A 23,260-nucleotide genomic window follows, 5' to 3' on the forward strand; every position below is an offset into this window, starting at 1 on the left:
TGGATACAAAGTCCTGCTTTGTGGTAAAAACAAAAAACAAAAAACGGTTTCACCGCAGGGAGCCACAAGATGCTCACGGGCGGACACTTTACAAACCCATTCAAGTGAATGGGTTGGAAAACTGACTGCCGGGTTTCCTTCCCCTGTCCAGTTTCTCGGGCAGAAGACGGAAACCCGCAAAGCGGAGACCGGGCGCAGGTGTGAACCCGCCGTAATTTGATAACTGGGTTTTGTCAGATACGGGTATGTCCGTACATGGTCTGACCGCTTCCAGTTTGTGTTGATGGTGTTTCTCTTAACAAGGAAAATGGTAACCTGCAATAGTCAATATATTCCTATGTATTCAAGAGGAATAACAAAAGGACAATATAAAAGATTTCTGAGGAAAGAAATGCTTATTTATGAGAGCTACAAGAACTGTAGTTAATAAAACAGACTTGTCAGGAGAAGGGACATGTCTTCATTAAAATGGCAGCCTAGTACAACAATGGATTTGCATCAGCATTAAGTGTAATGCTTCTCTGAGCTGTCTATTGCTAAAGTACAGGCTGTATACTTTATGTAATGTGGAAGGCAACTGTGGTGGGGAGAAATTCAGTAATAAGGCTTTTGATCACCTATATAATGGAGTTATGACTGATCTGCTTTCCAGTGAATCCAAATGGACAGTGACAGACTGGATAACTGCATTTAGATGACAGCTGGAGGATTCAGCATTCCTCCTGTCACAGTCGCCAAAAGACTTGATGTGAACAGAGCTGTAATGGGGTTTTCTGGAATCACTACATTAATGTCCTCTCCTTCCAATAGGCCATCAATATCCTATTATGGGTTTCTGGCTCTTCTATCTTTTTAATGGTCATCTTGCCTTTTTTGGAGCTTACTCCTATTCAGATGAGCTCCAGTATTAGGCACGGTTACTTCCAAAAGTGTGGAATTGTCTAATAAACAAGGATAGGGATCTGGTTCTTTCTGGTGTTCAGTGGTCTTTTCGGATAACTGAAAATATGGAGAGACGAACCATAGTAGTCCCAGAAACCTTCTGAAGTCAGATGTTTGCTATAAAGCAGCTATATTTTCTGACTTCTCTTGAAATAGGTTTTCTTCCTGTCATAAAATGTTCTTTACTTCCATGAGATAGATAATTTGGCAGCCATGCTGCTGTGTTGTATAATCTGCAGGTCTTTGGAAAGCACTTGAGTGGGCTGTTTAACAATAAAAAAACTCCTCGATGAATGATGTCAAATGTTTGTGTTTTGTTAACTTTACTCTGTTGATTTTAAAGAAGTCATGCAACACATTTGGGCTTGGTACCATGTATTGTTCACAAGCTTTTCTTTGCCATCGGCAAGTACACATTTTTGGCGGGCCCACCTACTTAATGTTGCCCCATACTATTACTAGAAATGTCTAGACAGATGTAAGGAACCATAACAAGGGAGGGGTATTAAAGTGCATCTGACAAATAATTCTGCTTTTCATGACTTTTAAAGAAGCCATCAAATAAATGTATTCTGTTTAATCAAGGCGGAGGAATTATCAATTCAAGTCAGTTCTTCAGAATGAACTAGTTGTTGGGGTATAGGAATAAAGAAGAGACTTATACAACTTGGAGAACTGCTTACTCCTTAGCCTTCTTATTGGATAAAAACTAGTCTGCAGTAAAAGGTAGCCTGTTCTAGAAACCATTTATCACACCTATTGGCAGCACTTGGGTATTCAGTACTCATTTCAATTTATTGCGCGCTATAATTATATTCATAATATATATATATTTTAATTTTCTTTTGATTTTATATATTTGTGTCTCCTAAGGGGAATTAAAAACCCTATCAACACTTGACTTCTCTTCACCATTCTACATGTGATCATTTTGACTTTGCAAATTCTGTAGTGTCAGGGCAAATCGTTGAGGTTTATCCCTGTCTGTTCTAGATATTTCAGCTGTATTTCACTTGTGAATAGGATTGTTAACAGTCTCATATATACTATTCATTTAAAAGCGTTATGCCCAGGGCGCAATGAGGGAAGTCACTGTAGGAAGTCAGACATTCCCTGTGAGGTGTCAGCAGAAGCTGATGGGTCCTACTACAGGTACTTGGTTGGGGTCACTACTGGACTCTGGTTTTTCTTGATATAGTCAGTGATTGGCTGGTATTTTCCTGTATCTCAAGAGGAATCTGGGAACTGGAGGGAGACCTAGGAAGCATCTAAATGGGACTGGTGGAGTATTGGTGAATATCATGTCTATTGTTTATGCCATTTTGATCCCTTTTTGATTTGATTTAAAGAAAAAAAAAAATTGCTAGCCAGACAGCCCCTATTTAAACCCATGTGTATGGGACGCTCTTTTTACCGGTATAATTCTAGCGCTACGTACTTAGCGGTTCTTGTATTTCGTGGTGTCTGAATTCAATCATTTAACAGGCCTGACAAGGAACCAGAGTAGCTAAGAAGTTTATGACCGCTGTGTAGTTTACCTATATGTAAAGTCTTGTCCTACGACTCCATCCCAGGTGGACAGGAGAATTGTACGCACTATTCAAGCAAGCAAAGTAAAAATTGGAGACAATACTTCTGCTGTCTAGTATGTTTAGCTGTTGTTTTCTCTCCTTACTTTTATCTAATACGCCGGATCGGTGCCATGGAGCGTAATGATGAATATGTAAAGCAGCACAAATGTTACTGTGTGAAATGTAAAGGCTAGATAAGCATGTTTGTGCGGACTGCAGATGAGACAGATTTTGAAGACATGACGATACTTGTGAAATATGCAGAAGGCAAGACCAGAGGCGCCGTAAAGCTTGATAGCTGTATAGAGCGCAGTTGGGACTTGCCTTTCTCCTGTGGCCTACAGCATTATGTAGAAATTGGGACGCTGAGACTCGTTCCAAAATGCTGCCTGATCAGACCTGCCCATGTTGGGAAAAGTGTTTGAAGTAAACAGGGGAATTACTCATTCTATAATGATGTGTTTTACTGGCAGAGATAATACTTTGATAGACTTATAGAATTGATATTATACCATGATAAATTATATAATAAGCTTTCCACACCCTTTGGAGCATATACAACTATTGCTAAACACAATTTCCATGAGGGGTGCTTTTTACGTGCCCCCAGAAACACTGCGCAATGCTTTATGTTGCCATAAATCGGTGTACCATGAATAGTGTATGATATGTGTTTGGACTGGTCAGACACTACTAGTCCTGGAAGGAAGTGTCTAGTCATACATCACTTTCTGATTCCAAAAATCCTTCCGGAAACCATATACTAATAAGTATTAGGTTATGGATTATCTGCCTTTGTGCAAACTGATCTTGGATCTTCTTCCTCTTATTCTTTCATTATATGTTCATAGATCCATGCTTTGAAAGATAGTCGGTGCATTTAGAAAGAAACCTTATCTTCTTATTGTCTTCAGACTTAGACTGTACTGTATTTAAGGAGCTGCCACCTCTCCAGACATGTCTGTCTTAGTACCTGATTCGATTCTCCATCTTTTCTTACCACGTTATATTATGCTTTTCTGTGCGTTTGCTATTTGTTCTATAAAATATTTAGTAAAATTAATATTTCAATGACTGTTAAGGTACTCTATAAGTATTTGGAATTAAACTACTAAGTTATCAATATCACAACATTTGCTTGTTAATGCATAGGAATATTGACGCAAGTTTCACCAGTGTTTTTATGTTGAAATTGTCTTATTGGCTTTTTACCAAATGTAAATAAATTTAGCAGAAAACTCCGATTTTGAACAAAAATGTTCAACAGTCATTTGTTATAATCTACATAACTTGAGGTCTGATCTTAACATCATGTAACTCATTAGTATTTCTTTACCTTCCACCTTCAGAGGTCAATCCTGAATTCGGGTTATTCCAATGTAAAAAAAAAAATATATAATTAATCTTTATTATAACCTTGCGGTCCGTTTTTACATTCTTCTGGGCCATGAAAATTCCCCCCCCGTTGTCTGTGTTATACAGGATCATTGTGACCACTCTAATATTAGTCCCATGTAGACTGTCTCAGTCTTTTGTATTTCTTTTAGAAACTTCATGAATATTTTTAGACTATTGTTTTCCTTATGAGCTAACACTTTACACCTTGTAGTTGCAGAATATGCCACTGTGGCGTATTCTTTACAGCCAGAGACAACCCTATGCACATCAAATGATATTCCTTGGTATGGCGTTAGATCCAACCCAGACACCACTGACTCATCTTAAAGTTAGACTCCAGACTCTTCCCCAGAGCAATGTATTATAAATGGATCCAGGACATTTATCTATGATTACTACATTTGTCTTTTAATAAGAGGGAAAGGTTTATGAGGACTTTCTTCTTACAATACACCTGAAGCAGAAACAAGTGTCTTAATTGTGGCATCAGCCTTGGTCTCGGGTTCCCAGCCTATGATGTGCAGACAAGCGTTTGATCTCTGAAAATTATACTATGCTCTTTTCAGCTTTCTCAAAGCTAACAAGTGCCGGACTACAAGCTTTTAGCTGCCCCTTTAATTGACAATGGAAGTTTATCACAAGAAATGTGTAGCGTTAATGCAAGCCATCGATAAAATAACCATGTTAAATGCATATTAATATTGATGCTATTAAAACTATTAGAAATAAGAGAGACACCCCATGTATAAAGATAATGGCTGTAAACAGCAGGTAACACACATATGTCAGCATACTATGTCATTGATCAGGATTGGTTAATGGACAGAAAAATCTGCCCTTGTTAAGGGATCCTTGTTAGCAGTCCGTGTTAATATCAAGGGACTGGCTCCAAGGCAATATTGAGTAAAACACACTATATGCGTAAAACCCACAGTCTTAAGGTAACTTACAGTGTTCGCTTTTGCAGTTTTCATAATGTCAACCTAACCAAAAACTGCTCTTGGTTTAGGTGACAAGGTAGTCTGTCTCACAGAACAGGGTGTCTTATCTACTTGCGCTATGCTTTCCCATACAGAGATGGCTGTCAGGACTCCTATCACACAAGGAAAGATGTCGGGTACGGAGTATGACAGCCTACTGGACTCCTAAGACCAGAATGAGCAGTGAATAACTAAAATATGTAAAAGTTAAATACAAAACTATATAGAAATCTGCTCAGCTCCTCCTGCTTCATACCTTGTTCTATGGGACAAGTTCCTTTATCCTTTCCCAGTAGTGTTCACTTTCATATGCTCCTTTCCACATGATTTTAGAGACACTTGGGCCTCATGCATACAATAGTTCCGATCACCTGTCTTTAACATCTTTCTAGAGCAGGTCCTATCCTTCCCGTGACAACAGAATCCTCACATTAAAATCAATGGAGGATGGCTGGCACTCAGATTCGGCTAAAGAATCGAACCCCCCTCAGCCTGCACTCTTCCATGTTCATGAGGCCTTAGGCTCGTAGACTACGCACAATGTAAAACTGATTCTTTTTCATCTCACAATTATCCCTACAATTTCTTTCAGTTTAAAGTAAGATTTTTGACACTCTTTGATTTGCACACAGGCAATGGCTTTCCATGTGTTCATGTCATGGCTCATGTATAGAGTGCGCTGACTACAATCCAGCAGTCGTATCATTACTGTCAAGACACCAGTCCATAGACAGCATGCAATACCGCCCAGAATGATCTTTCATGTCATATCCAAGTGTCTCCAAAGAGCTTATTCCTTTTCACTTGTACCCTTCCTCTGTTTATTTAGTTGCTTGGCAGTGATGTAACAAGCATAGCCGACTGTATTATGCATTCCTCTTGCTTAATGGACTGAATGGTTTGCCTTTTCAAACACTTCTTTTCTTCCTCCGTTCTGTCCATATATATAGCCTGGAGGCACACATGCCTGAGAGACTGAAGTATGCAGTTCCCTCCCTCCAACCTTTTTCTTTTTAATTTCTGTGTAAACTGAACTATGTTTGACTAGAGGTAGTTATCGGGTTTTTCTTATTATTCTTTCTTTTCATTTATACTGGGGCAGCGTGGCTGGAACGTGGCCCAAAACCTCAGGGCGAGGCATAGCCCCCAGGGCAGGCAGCCAGGCAGGAGGTGCTGCAATTACAGGCACACGCCAGCCCTATCCCGCCCTCCCTCCGACTCACACTTGGAAGCTTTATTGCTGATATTGTGCAACCGACAAGTCATCCTCCTTCTCCTATATATTGCTGATTTCTGGATGACGACATGACACTCTAGATACTTCGGAAGAAGTTAAAAAAAAAAAAAAAAAACGGTGTCCCAAACGCTCATTAAATTTTGCTACATTTCTTAGTTGTGTCCTGTATTGCTGACCCATTGCAAGAGATGGTAGAAATGTGTCATGGCGGCAGATACTTCTATAAATATTATGTATTCTAAATTATTATATGATTTATTAGATGCATGGCGTGTTGTACAGTATAGGTGAAAGTCCTATGAAAGTAAAGACTTTATACATTTTGATCATATAATTGAAGTAGTGCGAAATAGGAGTCTGAAGCTTGACTTACTTGTTGAGAGACCAGAATGCCTAATATGTATATATAAATTAATGAGAGAGTAATATTGAATATTGTAAACTGTATCCTAAATGTTACTTGCTAACAGTTTGGTAAATTGGTCTCTTATTGCCACTAGAGGACAGATAGGGAGAGCTCTATGATCAGAGCCGGGAAAAGCAGCCGTAATACAATGAGCGCTGCGATTCTGTAAGTATGCCTTGCTCTCGGCACCATGCACTCTCTGGAATCCCTTAAGATTAAATATGTGCAGAGTAGACAACAATGTCCTGATTTGCTCAAACTCTGCCCGAGGATATAGCTCTTCACCTTCGCCTAATCATGGCTAAATGAAGGGAGTGTTTACCACATAGTGCATAGAGATGTACTGCTCTCAGATTCTACCCGCAGGGGCCATATAGTGAGTGGGACATTGCCGGGTGGGGCTAGTCTGCAACCTTCCAAGCAGTTTAGGAGGGGGGACCTCACCTGTCTGATGTCAACACCTCTGGGTGCGGCCAGGTAGGAATGTGCCGCTCCCAGCACTGGCCGCCCAAGTCATTAATCTGCAGTGACTGACAGGTGGCAGGAGGCAGCATCGGAGGAGCTACAGGGCTACACTGAATAAACACCTCTTCATCCACATTGTACAGCTATCCATCAAGCTGCTGACCGCATCAGCACAATGTTGAAGTAGCTATTTAAACATTGAATACAGAAAATGTACTCTGGAAGCTCTCAATTGGAAAGACCTAAGATGAGGAAGGGATGGTGTTTTTTTTTTTTTTTTCTCCTTCATACACACAGAGCTATATGAATAATATTTTTTGTAGAAATTGATCATTCTAAGTAAGGCAGAGTTAACAGAGCACCATCTTATCTCATATGGGGGAACGTCTCTTTCGACTTTCTACTTTCAATGAGGTTATCTTTGAGTGGAATTTGAGAGAGGACACTTTGTCTTATACCCAATTTGTATTTTTTGTTTTGACATATTTTCCAATTTTTTTTTTATTATTTTTTTTTTTGGCAGAGGGTCAAGCATTGTTCACATTACCTTTAGAGGATTTCTACTTGTTAGGTGTACCTCTTGACAATAAGTTGGTCACAACACAGGGCCCCTTGTTTTACTAGGGTCTTATCCGTGTGCACCACCGGAAAAAAGCATTACACATTGCCCATTGGTATCGATAGGTTAAGAGGACAGGACAGGACTGGCTCTCCACAGCAAGAGACTTTTGTCTTTGTAAGCTGTCTCCACTGTGACCGCAACCGAACTATGGATTCTGAACAGAGGACCTCTTCTATTAGCCTAGAATTTGCTAAACTGGACAGTCCCTTTTAATGTCACTGATAAGAAACCGTAATCTAGGCAGTGTCCGACATATTTTCTGGTAGCATAACCAGTCTCGTTCAACTGTATATTTACTACATAAGTCAGTCCCAAACAATATTGTCCTAAAGATTGGGTAAAAGTATAGTATAGTATAACATTTAATTAAAGGGAGTCTCTCAGCAGTAAATAGGTACCAAACCTAGTCACAGTACCTTGTGGAGGTGATTCTACAATTTCCAAATATGTCAGTTATTCAACTTTGGAGCCCCATTTTACATATGCGTAAAACAGCAATTTAATAGTGGAAGTCATTTTAAGGGGTCCTTGCCAGTTGGCCGTTCGATTTTTGAAGTGAGCAATGCTTCCTCTTACACAGCAGGCAGTAGAGTTACGTTTGTCTGTCACATGACCTGTTTGCAGCTCCGTCCCATGGTAAGCAGTTAAGATTGCGGCCTCCTCAGCCTGCTACTTGGTGTCAGACCCCCGCTCATATGATATTGATGCCCTAAGCTATAGATAGGTCATCAATATTCAAGTCCTGGAAACTCCTTTACGTAAGAGAAGCCTAGAAATCATGTGGCTCTAAGAATAACCACCATTCAGCCAGGGCTATTGAAGGAAAAGCTGAACCTTGGTGGAGTGGACCATCACCTGTCCAACTGGATCCTAGACAACCTGACAAACTGATCTCAGTATGTGAGAACCCGGCACTGTGTGTCTGACACTGTGATCTGTAGTACGGGGGCCCAACAAGGTACAGTTTTTGCCCCTTTCCTCTTCACACTGTACACTGTTGACTTTACATGCAACTCATCCAGCTGTTACTTACAGAAGTACTCTGATGACTCTGTAATATTAGGCCTCATCACTGATGGTGACTATAGGGAATACATAGACTTAAACCGGGACTTTGTTGAATGGTACCAGCTGAACCACCTCAGGATTAATGCTGGGAAGACCAAGGAGATGGTGGTGGACTTTAGTAAACAGAGAAGTGCTCCGATCCCAGTGGAGTTCCAAGGGACGGGCATTGAGATAGTCAGGACCTATAAGTATCTGGGTTTGCTCCTCAATAATAAACTAGACTGGGCTGATCACCTGGAGGCGCTGCACAGAAAGGGCCACAGCAGACTGTACCTGCTCAGGAGGCTGAGGGCCTTTGGAGCCCAGGGGACACTTCTTAGGGCCTTTTTCAACTCTGTGGTTGCTTCAGCCATCTTTTTCGCTGTGGCCTGCTGGGGGAGCAGTATATCAACCAGGGACAGAAATAGACTTGACAGACTGATCAGAAGGGCCAACTCTGTCCTGGGGAGCCCTTTGACCCAGTACAAGTGGTGGGTGACAGAAGGATACTGTCTGTGGTGACCTCCATGCGGGAGAACAAATCCCACCCCATGTATGAGACCTTGATGGCACTTAGCAGCACTGTAAGTGACCGTCTGCTTCACCCCAAGTGTGAGAAGGAGCGCTATCACAAATCCTTCCTTCCAACTGCGATCAGGCTGTATAATCTACATCAGACCAAGCGAAGATGACTCCGCACAGAAAACTAATGATTATGACTATGAAGTCTTCCTTCTTTCTTCTTCTGTTCTTTAGCTGCTATGGACTCCTAGTATATCTTCTCTTCTCAGAATATGTGTGTCTACTTCCGTAATATATTACTGTGTATTATCCTGTATCTGTATTACTATGCTGCTGTAACATGCTGAAATTTCCCCAATGTGGGACTATTAAAAGATTATCTTATCTAGCAGGGGTATACTATCTTGACAAGCAGTGATATACTTATAAGGTTTTATGGTTGCTTTCCAATATTTCCTAAGACAAGATCTTGCAGCCAATCAGATTCCTGTATTCATCTTCCCAGATCTTATTAAATATTACAGGTGATGCGATTTATTTGAGCTTTTGTGCCTGTGGCCTACGGTAGTTTGTCAGTACGATTCTGTCTACATTCACACATTGATGATGTTATCTGAGAAGTTTTAAAGGCAGACTATTTATATAAAATACAGTGGACGGATATGACAAAAACTTGAAGTTTAGAAAAAAAACAACAGGTGTCTGGTGTTTGTAACTGGCACGCATGTACATTGTCTTAAAGGTTCCGATGCCAAGACATGTAACTCAGAAGGCAGGTGGTGCGAGTAGGGTCATACTCATTGGAATGTCATTATTAATGTACCCGAATCTGCCGTTGTTCTCCCGATGTGCCTACCTGAAGCCGGCTTATTTAAACATGACATTGCAGGTGAACCTGAAAACAAGGAGTTGAATAGAAATGGCATGCCAGGTAATCTGATCCAGGATTGCAGCAATAAGAATACTGGATATCACTTGCAAGACATATTTCCCCAGGCTATATTTTTTTTACTGTTTGTTCTTATTTACCAGCGCATACAGAATAATTGGATGGGATCTGGAATGGGTATTTAGTGGCTTTTAAGCTGGATTAGTTTAGGTCAGCAGGGGTATATAGATACACAAATAACCTTTCAAAGTGATAAGGATATTGCAACTGTATGGAAAGTCAGGCAAACATCACCTCTGTATGAAGTGCGAATATGATCCAGGAGAATTCCTTCAGTTAGTCGTTCTTTTTTCAAAATTCCATTAAAAATGTGGTCCAAGCAGCACATAAATATCCAAACTGGAGCGTGTTCACACAGGCGAAACCTCCGGTCTATGAAGTGAGCGGATCAGCTGATTCTCGTCACCTCTGTACACCTGCTGTGCCGATCGTGTGTGTGTGTATGTGTGTGTATGTGTATATATATAATATGCAGAGAGTGCCTGCCCATGTTATGCCTTTATGTCTACACACATGCTGCACCTATTATTTTAAGTATCATACGTAGTAGAAGTGATGTTAGCAATATGGGAGATATGTAGCAACAGTTTCTTAATGCTATATCAAATAATAACCATTTATAATAATAAATGGAATTGTGTCCTGTCATTTCTGGTAAATTAAGTTAGCTATTTTCTAGATTTATATTTGCCACATTTGTTGCTCTCCGCTGACTGACCTTCCTGCTCCAGAACTGCCAGTCTGTCCTCTCTTCCTCTGTAGTGTCCATCAGGCATGAGAGTATACGTCAAAAATGTATTTAGGTATTCTATAACTGGGCAGTCATTTTCAGTATGACCAATAACAAAATAAATTGGGCAAAGTGTGGCTACCATGGTATAATTTTGTTGCCATGTTCGAGTAAAGAATGCCCATTTAATATGAAATGGATGGTTGGTTCAACATTCATGTAATTTGTTCAGCCGTCTAAAAAAAAATATTGTCCATTTTTATTTTTGTACTGTTGATTTAGGAGCATACTCAGCATAAAATTGGTGGTCCATCACTTGGCAACTCCACAAACAGCTGGAACTACACAGTTGATGGAGCTGTCTATTGTGTGGTAGCTATACCAGGTTTCAGTAGTCCATCCATTGAATTTGCAACAGGGCTGGAAGCAGACACTCAGCGATACACTTTAATCTGTGAGGACACCAAACATGTTCAGTTTCCCTGCAGCACCACCATATTGCACATGTGCTTTCCGTGTAATAAAGGACAAGAGAGGCCCTCCAGAATGAGAAATGCCCTTTATACCCTTCACCTAGGCATGGAGATGAGGGTATTGGAAAGAGGACCACCCCTCTATTAACTCAGAGATCCTAGAAAGACTTAAGAAAATGTTTTGTTTTGTTTTTTTAAATAAACCCTGCCATAGCTTTAGAGGGTTTAAGTTAACCAACATTCTGAAATAAACTTATCAGACGGTTGTGCTTTGTGTGGTAGGATGATATATATATATATATAAAATTTTTGTATTGTGTTTACTTTATCACCAGCTGCCTAATGTAGTACTTTTCTGAAGTTTGCAAGAAGGAAGTAAAAGGAATGTCTTTCGCAACGTGTATTTGAAGATTTATTTATCTTTTGGCAGCATTTGGTGTATCCGCGGGCTACTTGAAGCTATTATGTTTTAATCCCTTGCCTGAGGGCATTGGACAGATTGCACAACGTATACCAGCACATTGTGTGATATGCTTTACATTTTAACTAAAGGCTATAATTCTATAAAAGTGGCACCTCCTATCCCTGATGCCTAGCTTAGCTGCACCCATAGAAGAATAGTCTGTGTGTGAGATAGATGGGTAGATGGATGGATTTTTTTTCTCCTTACAATCTGTAAGTTCCCCATCTTAAATAACTAAGGAGTATCTTACTACAGATGTGCTTATCCTCTGCACTACTTTTTCCAGCAAATGCATAAATTATTTCTAAAACTATAGCCTTCAGTCTAATACAGCAGCTAGAAGTTTCACTCCTCTGGTAGTATATGGGTATACCACAATTTCCATTAATTTTGCTTGGGATATAAAACTTAATATAATATATTTATGAAAAATCTTTTTCTTTTTTTTTTTTGTTTTGTGCAAAAATTCCGGACAAAATGAGAATAGTATATATTCTTATGTTAATCCGCACGTATAATCCTGTTAGTGCTGCACCCTACCAACACCTGGTTACATGACAATACTATTTGCCATTGCTCATCTGTTTGTTTTGCCGGCTTATGAAGTAGAAAATAGTGTTAATCTTATTGTTGATAATTTTATGATCTCAGGGATATGGTGAATTACGATATGTGGCCTAAACGTCTTAACAGTTCAATCAGATGTATGAGAACAGGACAGGTTTAGGGATTAAGTGCAGCCACACCTATAGTAGGCACAGTGGCAGAAGTGCCTGGTATATTTAACTCCTACTTCCTTATACCCTTAGTTTAACTTAACACTGCTGTTTTTGAGACTGTTCTGCCTTTTAAAAACGTTTCCTAATAAAACTTCACAAATGTCTATGTATTCTACCATTTATTTCAATGGGAGTTGGCTAGCTTCTTTTATCAGCATTGTGTTTTTAAGTAGCTGAAAAAAGAGGCATACTACCCTATCTGGAGGCAAAAAAAAGTTTAAAAACAAAACAAAAAAAACCAGTGTGAACCTAGTCTTGAAAGCTACTGAATTTAGTAGTAATTCTTTATTTTGTTGTCTTTCAGTATTCTACAGATCTTAAGAAGCTCTACTGCCAAATTGCCAAGACATGTCCAATTCAAATCAAAGTGATGACTCCACCACCACAAGGAGCCGTTATAAGGGCAATGCCAGTCTACAAGAAGGCCGAACATGTGACAGAAGTTGTGAAGCGTTGTCCAAACCATGAACTCAGCCGAGAATTTAATGAAGGTACGATACTATAATTTACAGACCCTAAGTTTAAAGGGGCTCTATCATTGGGAAAAGTCATTTTTAACTAAGCACCTACTTGCATAGCCTTTAGAAAGGATATTCGGCACATACCTTTTGTATGTGAATCCCCTCAGTAGTTTTTGAATGAGCTTATTTTTATTTATATGCTAATTAGCCTCCAGAGTGCACCAGAAGTCTCAATGAGCACTGTCTGCTATGTGTGAGAGCAGGGAGATGAGTCAGCAGCACACGGCAGACTGTGCTCGCTGAGACTTCCAGTGCTCGCTGGAGGCTAATTAGCATATAAGTAAAAACAGGCTCATTCAAAAACTACCAAGGCGATTAACATACAAAAGGTACATGTGGAATAGCATTTCTAAGGCTATACAAGTATGTGCTTAGTTAAAGATGACTTTTCCCAATGATCGAGTCCCTTTAAGGGCCCATTTAGCTTTTTTATAATAAATATTGTAATCTACTTTATTAACAAATGTTGAATAATTTCTGTAAAATCCAGCATTTTTTCACTTGTTTCTGTATTGAGAGCTGTTCCTGCCTCTCACTAAATGTTACTGTGTAGAGGAAGACAGGGCTGTGTAGTAGAGAATGTGAGGGTAAGGGAGGTCACTACGTACAAACTTGCTTTTTGTGCCATATGAAAGAGGAGATTCTCTGCAGTGTTCTAGGCTGCAGGACTATCTAAATTCTTTCCAGCGATATCTCTCATTGAAAACACAGTTGGGATTGGTATTTTTATATCATGTATATCAAGCTGCTGCATATAAATTTCCTAATCCCAACTTTGTTTTCAACCAGATATGTCTGAAAATAATCTAGATAGCATCTTTTCTTTCATAGGACACCAAAAGCAAGTTTGTATGGTTTTTTTTTAATGACCGAGATACAACTGTTTGAAGTGACCCTCCCCCCTCATTTTCTCTCCTACCCATCCCGTACACAGTAACATTCAGTGACGGGCAGAGAACAGCTCTCAGTATATGAGTAAGAGAGAGTGGAAAAAATGCAGGATTTCATAGAAATGATTCAAAAGTTGTTAAAGTAGATTACAAAATTTATTAATGGCACAAAATCAAGAAATCAAAAGTAGTCAAAGTTTAGTTGCGCTTTAAAGCAGCCAAGTCTTATTCCAAGCAACTTTTTGTAAAGTTGATAGTCCTACCATCAAGGGCGCGGGAAATGCAGTTTTAACTGCAAATATTATCATCTCCTGCATTATCATCCTCCTGATGAGCTAGGCTAGACCCCTAGCGAAACGCGTTGAGAGAAGTGTGAGGGAAAACTTATACAATAGGTGGTGGATACATCAGGGACCATATATTGTATTTGTCCAGTTAGGATACGTAGCCCATGAATAGAGACTAATAGGGCTAATGTAACTATACCCTAAGTGGCAACAATGTTAACATAGGCAATTGGAGCATACTTGAGATCAGTAGGGCATTGTGTGAGGTGTAGTTGAGTGGAATACGGCTTGTGAGAACATGAGACTGTACTGTATTGAATATCCTCCGTTTCAATATAGCTCCTGTTGTCATTATCATATACAGGGGTTAATTTATCAGTAACAGAGACTGCTCACAGAGCTTTTGCCTCCAGGACCTCCCTCTGGCCTTACTCACAGCCTATGTGGAACCACTAGGGATTTGTATCTAGATTTCCTCGCACCTTATTTCATCTAGAGTTCCAGGGATATATAGGTGTACTGGGGCATACCAGATTAGCTCCTGGCACACTATCAGGGAATGAAACTGTTAATGGCTGTACCAGACAGGGATTGACTTAATAATTATTGGTTACCCTTTATCAATGAGGTCATAGTACAGTTTTTTTAAGAAAACATTTAAAAAACATTAAATAAATTGAGGCCATTTTTAAGAAAGATTATTAAAAGTTATATTTTATTTACTCCTACAGTGATTTTTGTAAAGTGCTGTTTGATATTGTACAGAGAAGAATTGACAAGTAACGTTTTTGTGCATTTTCATCTTGTAGGTCAGATGGCCCCTGCCAGTCACCTCATAAGAGTAGAGGGAAACAGCCATGCACAATATGTAGAAGATCCAATAACTGGGAGACAGAGTGTTTTGGTGCCCTATGAGCCTCCACAGGTACAAAGTACTATCAATAGGCAGTGGAATGTAAAAGTACAAATCTTTGTCCTAAATATAATGGTCTTGTCTTTATTTCATAGGTTGGCACAGAATTCACGACGATCTTGTACAATTTTATGTGCAACAGCAGTTGTGTTGGGGGAATGAATCGTCGGCCAATTTTGATCATAGTCACTCTGGAAACTAGAGAGTAAGTATCTAGACACCACTCAACAAGTTTTGTGGTGTAGCCGTCTTGAGATATATCTTGATGATAAAGCACTTCACCACATTTAGTGTCTCTGTTAAAAGGTTTAATATCTTTTTCTTGACATATCTCAGTGGTCAAGTACTGGGACGCAGGTGTTTTGAGGCTCGAATTTGCGCCTGTCCAGGCAGAGACAGAAAGGCAGATGAGGACAGTATCCGGAAACAGCAAGTCTCAGACAGCACGAAAAGTGGAGAAGGTATGAAGCAATGTAAGTTCATTTGCTGTAGCTAGCAGTAGGGAGCGGTGGTTTTACACTGGAACATTGTCTCTTTATTATGGTCATTATTTCCAGACAGCCGGAGGTTCTACTAAACCACACTTAGTATCGATGGTGACCTAAGATTGGTTTAGCAGAACCCTGATAGGTATTGTAACCATAATATAAATGCTATAAATACTGCTCTAACTCACAACAGACTAGTAACCTATATTTTTGGCTAGTGTTCAGTGTTCATTTTGCACTGTTTGGTTAAAATGTAGTGTAGCAAATATAGTGACAGGTTCGGAAGACAAATCTTAACCAATAAAATGTTGTTTTACAGCCTTTCGGCAGACCACTCATGGTATTCAGATGACGTCTGTGAAAAAACGGCGGTTACCAGATGATGAGGTGTTATACCTACCTGTAAGTCGCACACTTTATTTTATGTATACTCTTTCTCTTTGTACATATTTGTATGTTAAAACAGCCAAAACTTTGTTCCTGGAAACCCACTTTTAACTGAGCAATACATGGCTAGTAACTCTGATAATTCTTATGTAATTTAAGCACTATGTAAATGGAGTCTGTCATCAGAACCGAGCACAGAAGACAGGTTGGGGTCAAATTTTCTCCTCGTGAGTCGTGCCATTGTTGCTGAGAGATTGCTGTATTTGCCAGAATGTAAAGGAGCTCTTTGAAGCAACAAGAGCATTACCATTACTTCAAAGATGTGACAATTCCCTTATTGCTTGGAATAGCTCAATTGCTTAATGCCAGAAACGGCAATATCTCTGCAATGGATGCACCAATTCACAAGGGGAACACGCCACTTGATTTAGGTGAGTCTAACCTGTCTGCAGGGCTGGGTTGATATGCTCTATTTTGGTGACTCATCCTTTACAGGGTTGTCGATTTCTCCTTTTGAAGCTACAGGAGAGAGCTGTCATGTAGTGAAACTTATTTTCTGCAGAGAAATGCCCTGTCTGACCAGACTTCTACCAGCAGTGTCAGCTGGAAGCAGTACTCATTGCTGCGGCATTCTCACGAATAAGACAAAATGCATGCTACCGTTATTCTAATGACTGGATTATTATATATTCTAGATAGTCTTAATTCTTCTTTTTATTCCTAGGTAAAAGGCCGAGAGATCTATGAAACTTTATTAAAGATTAAAGAGTCTTTGGAGCTTATGCAGTACATTCCACAACATACCATTGAAACCTACAGACAGCAACAGCAGCATTTACTGCAGAAACAGTAAGTATATTCAGACAAGATGAAAGGAAAATATTAAAAAATCTGTCTGCTTGCGTGCTTGGTTTGGAGTGGAAAATGTGCCTGCATGTTTTATTTCATTTAAGTTAACTGCTTTGCTATTGTTATTCTCTCCCTTTTACCATGTAGTAATGTCTACTAGTTGCAGTTAGAACACTTTATCCAGAAGTGTGCACATTTGAATTGTTTCCTTTTGTGATAGTTTTAGGGAGCATTCAGGATATAGTTATTCATATAATGTCATAGAAAGTACTCAAGCTTCCTGGGATAGCATTAGTTTTTATCAACTTGGCTTTAAAACTCTTAATACATGACATTAAATTGCTTAGGGACAGAAGCCTACAAAGCAACATGGCTGGCCCCCGAAATACAGGGAGGAGTGACATCTTCTCCAGACATCAATGGCAAAAAAGAATGCCGAGCAGCCCCAACTACATGGAACACAATCTAAAGTATTCTCCAGTAGAGCAAGATGTCAGAGACGAAAATTACCTAAATGAACGGTACAACTTCACTACCATCTTTTAACCTGTGTTAGAGTTTAATTCACCATGATTTGCAAATATAGGTGATCCATGGAAGTTCTGGCTCCAACTACAGTGTCGGATAGAGTAGGATATCATATCATTGTCTTACAGAATGCATATCTTGTTTCTTGCTGTTATATTGGACTGTATGTAGTGGAGCCGAATTATATTTTACAACTTGGTGCTCTACAAGCTGTTTAGTCAGTATATAAAACCTGAAAGATATAAAAAGTGGTCCATTAAGTGAGTAGTAAGGAGGATAGAGAAATTGGTCGGCTGGGCAAGTAGTAAGGAGGCGGTAATGCCTAACAGAAGACTTATTAGGCATTCTTGGCAGTCTAGTTAGATTGCATTCTGTTGCAGATAAATTGGATTGCTGCTAGAGATACTGTACTGTGTAAGGAAAGCACAGGTCATTCTCTAAATTGGTAATACATTGGCTGACGTTATGGTCCTCTTCCACTGAGGTTGGGCAGGGTTTGAGTTGTGCGGGATACTTCAACAGGTGTCTGTCAGATATTACATATCTGTAAAGATATTTAAAAATAAATGATAAAGTATTTTTGGTTGTATTATATACTGCTAGTAGAGCTGTTACATGGTTGACGGCTGTAGATAACACTCACTGTTTACTACACTTGGACTTGTTATTGTTTCCAGTTACAGCCCAGCAATTGATGGTAAAATACAGCCGCTAACACATGTAATGGCACCCAAAATCTGTCTATAGCCTGAAAGTACCAACCTCAGTCAGCAGTCTGATTCTTCTTCCTTTTTATTCATTTACCGTATTTTTTCTGGATAGAAGCATTTAGGGAAACACAGCATAGAACAGGGAGCAACAGATATACTATGTGATCAAAAGTATGTTTCATTATTCTCCACCTATTGTGAATAGATGTAGAAAACTAATCCAAGCACTAGAATGTACTTTGTGTAATGTGTAATATTAACAACTTAGAACATATTCATGCATGGATCATACATATTGTGACCAATTTGGATTTCATTATGTACTGTTACAAAGTAATGTTTGCATGAATGTGAAAACTTAGATTCTACCTTCCTTAAAGAAAAGATTAAAGCGGGGTTGTTATTTCACTGGAAAAGGCGCATCATGCGTAAATGCGGAGTACTCATTATAGTAAGACTATATGGTCTGGAGAAATGCTGAGTCCTTTCAAGATTGTCACTGTAGTGGATATTCCTTTCTCTGCTCTTCTTTCTTTCAAGTCTCCCATTTTGCATGTCACATTTCTTTTAATGTGTTTCCTTTGTTTTTCTCTCACTAACCCCCCGCACCTTTGTGATCTCAGTGTGACTGCTAAAATTACAGCTCACCCACAACGACCGCAAACCTGAATCTCTCACTGCACCATTAAGGTGTTGATGCTTTGTTCCTTTATCTCCGTTTTTGCCGGGTGTTGTGGTTTTTATAGACACCTGGGTTTTTCGTGTTGGAAATACTATTTTCATGATATATTTATCAGTTAGAATACACACACATATCTATATATATATATATATATTTTTATACTTTTGTGTAATATATTGTTACTACACACTGTAAAGATCCCCATTCATATACAATAAAAGACAATAAAAGAAACTATATAATAGAAGAATAACTTCCAAACATGAATGTAATACAATACATCTCTGTCAACAGGATGATGACTAAACCAGTTAGTAAGTACAGATAGCACTAGAATAATAAAATCCCGGTGCCCAAATCTTTGCCAGTCATAATGGCTGTTTTGTGTAATAGTATGCTTGACTTGCAGATAATTTCAACTTCAGGCATTAAGGTTGTTGTGTTACTGGAGGCATATCAAGATGGAATAGTAGGAGGAAGCATTATGTTTCATTCCACCTTAAGCATGCGGCTTGTCCTGCTTCTTCTGCTATTGGCTTGAATTTCAGGAAATTACAGAGCTGGCACGTGTTGTAATCCCAACATTGTAAGCCTTTGTTTCTAGATCTATGTGGTACACTTGCTCCCTCACGTCCATTTTCCCAGAAAGGCAATATTGTATGAATATTTGTTCGATGTGTGCCAATTCTAACAGAATAAAGGACAGACGAAGACATTTTAACACCTGGCCAGTAGGTACACACTGTTAAGAGGAGTTTGTTCTACTTCGCTGTCCTTAGTTCACTCCTTCATGGAAGATTTTTTATTTTTTTTTCCTTTTAACATAGTTTCAGTGAACAGACTATTGATAACACAAGTTCTATTAACTTCTCCTATCCACTAGTATGTCACACTTGGATCATAGTGGTGTCACTTTTCAACTCCTCATCATCTTCATCTTTTCTTCTTTTCTTCTCTGGTTTCTTCTTTACAGTCTCCTATCTGCCTGTTTCCGGAATGAACTCATGGAACCTCGAGGAGAACCTCTGAAAGAGAAAGATACCTTCCCAAAACACTCGACATTCCCTCACCTTGCAATGTTTCCATAGACTATTCCTTATTCTGCCTTGCTGTAGGATAATACTGTTATTAGACAGGAACATTAACTCTAATCTTTCATTATGTTTGATCCCGATAGAATACATATTTCTGCATGCTGACTGCTTTATATGAGGTCTGCAGACCCTCTGAAGACGACAGCAATCCGCAAATTTTTCTTAATGAACTTAGTTCTAGACTCACAGATTACGTATATTAAACATTAATTGATTATGGAGGATTTTCTCCATGAGAATTTTTGCCTTGGCATGAATTCACCCTTACCCCCTGTGAATGTCAATGGATATTGTACATCTTTCTATCTGGTTACATCATATATATTGGGTCCTGTTTACCATCAGAGTGATAACTTTGCAATGTAACAAGTAGTAATTTCTCTGAATTCCTGAATGTACTATGTGATGTGCGTTCAGTCACTACTGTTATATATTATTTTACTCATTTCAGCACACATGCATTATACCAGCCCTGCATATACAATTCACAAGAGGCAGCCAAGCCTTTTATGAGGAAATCTCCACAAAAGTAACATTTTCCTGAAAGTTTACTTGTCAGCGTTTTGTTTACTATGATTCATTTGCTTAGTATTGTATAGAAAGCTTTAGGATATATGTAAAATCTGAAGCAAATCTGACACCCCCACCCCCGAAAGTGAGCTGCTTTTTTGAGAAAATGTTCCTCTTTGGCAAGTAAAGTGGGGCTCATATTGGACTAGAAAACTGCAACAATACTACTGTACCATTTAATATAATGAGGCTGCTAAATATAAAGTAGAATACTATATAGAAAGTAACATATAGGCATGACTTTAATACCGTAACCTTTAATAGCCTGTACAGTATGTGTATTGATACCAGGCGTTGTAATGATGCTTTCTGATCTGCTGCAGTCAATGGATAGTTTGCAAGTGGATTGTGGGATTGTAGTGCTCTGATGTCAACAGTTTCTGATGGTGGAAACATTTATTTAATAAATGAAGAATATTCCTTGTGGGGCTATGGATAGTTGTCCTAAAATGGAGATTCAGACTGTCCATTAGCAGATGACTATATATATATATATATATATACATACACACACACACACACACACACACACACACACACACCTTGCCTAAGCTTGTGGATGGGCGAAAAGAGCTGCCAGACACTTCTGATGGAGACTTATCTCCTTAAAAAAGAATACATAAAAAGATTGGGCATGTTAATATCCCACCACCCCTTCTTCATCATCGAGGCTCCCACATACATTGTTTGCTCCTGTATATGCAGGCTTGGCTGATAAATGTGTATGGCCAGTAAACCTTACATTGCCACTGACTTGCTATAATGCCTTAGCAGTGACCCCTTTGCATACAAGCGATGACACCATTTTTCAGTCTGTATCTCAGGATCTGGGCAAGTATCTATAACAGGAGAGTGAGTTCCTGAGCCATAGCAGACTTACTTTATTATTAAATCAAGTTGCTCCACCTCGACTGATCGTCTTAGTTGACTTGATATAGAAGAACATTTCTGTAAAGGAGTGTGAGGCGAGTTGTTTGTATGGCTTTATTCTGAGTTTTAATGTAGTTTTCTTATTGAGGGACTCAAGCACAGATGTGTCATTTGTGGCAGATCATGCGCCTTCTAGCCTGTCCTTTTTCAGTGGCAGATGTTTATGGATTGATGTTTGTAATACTTGTCTACTTGAGCAGGTCTCAGATGTATACATTTATTTTTTTATCTTATTCTAAGTGTTTTAAACTCTGAGAAAATAATTCTTTTTCCAGGTTGCTGATGTCTATGAATGCTGGGCATGTGAGATTATGTGCAATTGCTGCTGGACAGATATGAGTGTTCCCCCCTATTGCTTATGTTTGAGCAAAGGACAGCTTGGGCTTTGGCTGAATATGCACTTTTTGGGTTAAGAAACATATTCATTTGAAACATTGGGTGAACAACCCGGATAAGTTAGTTTAGTTGTATCTGTATGACATGAATGAATAGTGCTATTTGGAAGGAATTGGATTATAGGCAGATTTAAACATTTGCAACATTGTATAGTTTTTATGACAATATATAATGTATTCTGAGTGTGTTAAACATATTACACTCCAAATTCGATCAAACGTCATACTAAAATGCTAATGTAAAGATACCTGAACATTGTGATAGGTGCAAACGATTAGTAACAAGATAACATGCTATTCCAATGACACAACAATGTAATGCATAAGATGGATCATATAGAGGTTTCTTATAAACCAGAATGCTTACTGTTAGAATGTATCTTTGTTGTTCCAGTACAGTCATCATTTCACTGACGCTAGGTTCACACTAGCCTTTCTGGTTTACATCCTTCAAGTCCGAATGACAGAGACCCTGTCCGCTTAAAAAAAAAGGGGTGTACATGGAAACCCGTAGACTATAATGGGGTTCGCTGTATTTACGCTGGAACTGGAGGAGAGAAAAGTTCTTCTTCCAGTACTTTTCTCTCCAATGCTAGTGTGAATCTAGTGTTAGTGGTGGTGTTTATCGCACGGTTTTATTTCAATATTGTTAACACCATTGGTATCTATACCTTTTCCAATGTTACAATAATGTTATTACCACTTTACTGTTTAATACTGGGGTTAACACTGGATTGTATGCATTGAACATGCTGTGATTTCTTATACTTTGTCATCAGACTGAAAATAAAAAAAACATTTCTTGCATAAATATTGGAGAATTCTTTATTTAAAAAAAAAAAAAAAAATCTGCTGGGTTTCCCCTTGGCACCCTCTTGAATTGCTGTTTCAAGTGCCTGCATGTTCTAAATTGCTAATAAACATTTATACTAGCTTATCTTGGACATTGGATGTCTTTTGGTTCTAGTTCCTGTGTGGTTGTTTTTTTCTTTTTTGTATTTAATCCAGATTTGTCCCTAGGTCAATAAGACAAACACCTCCCCCCGCCATTTAGCTTCAGGTAATTGAATATATGAAAGAAACTAAGGTTATCTGGCCGAACAAAACAGGCACAGAATGGATAAAAACCTAAAAGAGGCGATACCAGGGTACCCCACCAGTCTCCACTGACTGACTGTGTGGGCTTTAACTTTATGTTGACAGAACCAGGAAGTAGAAACTAATGGGGACCCGATAAATGTTGCAGTGGCTGGGGATCAATGGGGTTAATATTCATACTACTTTGTTTTAACCCATTATGAGCACCATACTAATGTGAAAAACACGGTCATTCCAAACCTATGGCCCTCACAGATGGCTGGCTCGGGTAACCTCATGGCATCAGGTTCTCTTTGACATCTAAGTCTGGTAGTATATTTTTCCTACTGGCTTG

General features: G+C 39.0%; 1 protein-coding gene across 5 annotated transcripts in view; it reads left to right on the forward strand.

The window, feature by feature from the left end:
• TP63 (tumor protein p63) overlaps nucleotides 1-23,260 on the forward strand; it is a 44,031-nt gene that overhangs the window by 15,597 nt on the left and 5,174 nt on the right. Inside the window, exons 3-9 of one of the 5 annotated variants that reach the window (XM_075268527.1) lie at nucleotides 12,889-13,075; nucleotides 15,092-15,207; nucleotides 15,291-15,400; nucleotides 15,532-15,668; nucleotides 16,003-16,085; nucleotides 16,795-16,919; nucleotides 17,267-17,440. In XM_075268527.1, the coding sequence (XP_075124628.1) occupies nucleotides 12,889-13,075; nucleotides 15,092-15,207; nucleotides 15,291-15,400; nucleotides 15,532-15,668; nucleotides 16,003-16,085; nucleotides 16,795-16,919; nucleotides 17,267-17,440 (932 nt within the window). Of the gene's footprint in view, nucleotides 1-12,888; nucleotides 13,076-15,091; nucleotides 15,208-15,290; nucleotides 15,401-15,531; nucleotides 15,669-16,002; nucleotides 16,086-16,794; nucleotides 16,920-17,266; nucleotides 17,441-19,812; nucleotides 20,009-23,260 lie in introns of those variants that run through there. The other 4 variants (XM_075268528.1, XM_075268531.1, XM_075268529.1 and 1 more) reach the window with 4 other exon arrangements.

This window comes from Leptodactylus fuscus, chromosome 3 (genome assembly GCF_031893055.1).
Source record: "Leptodactylus fuscus isolate aLepFus1 chromosome 3, aLepFus1.hap2, whole genome shotgun sequence".
Lineage (NCBI taxonomy): Eukaryota > Metazoa > Chordata > Amphibia > Anura > Leptodactylidae > Leptodactylus > Leptodactylus fuscus.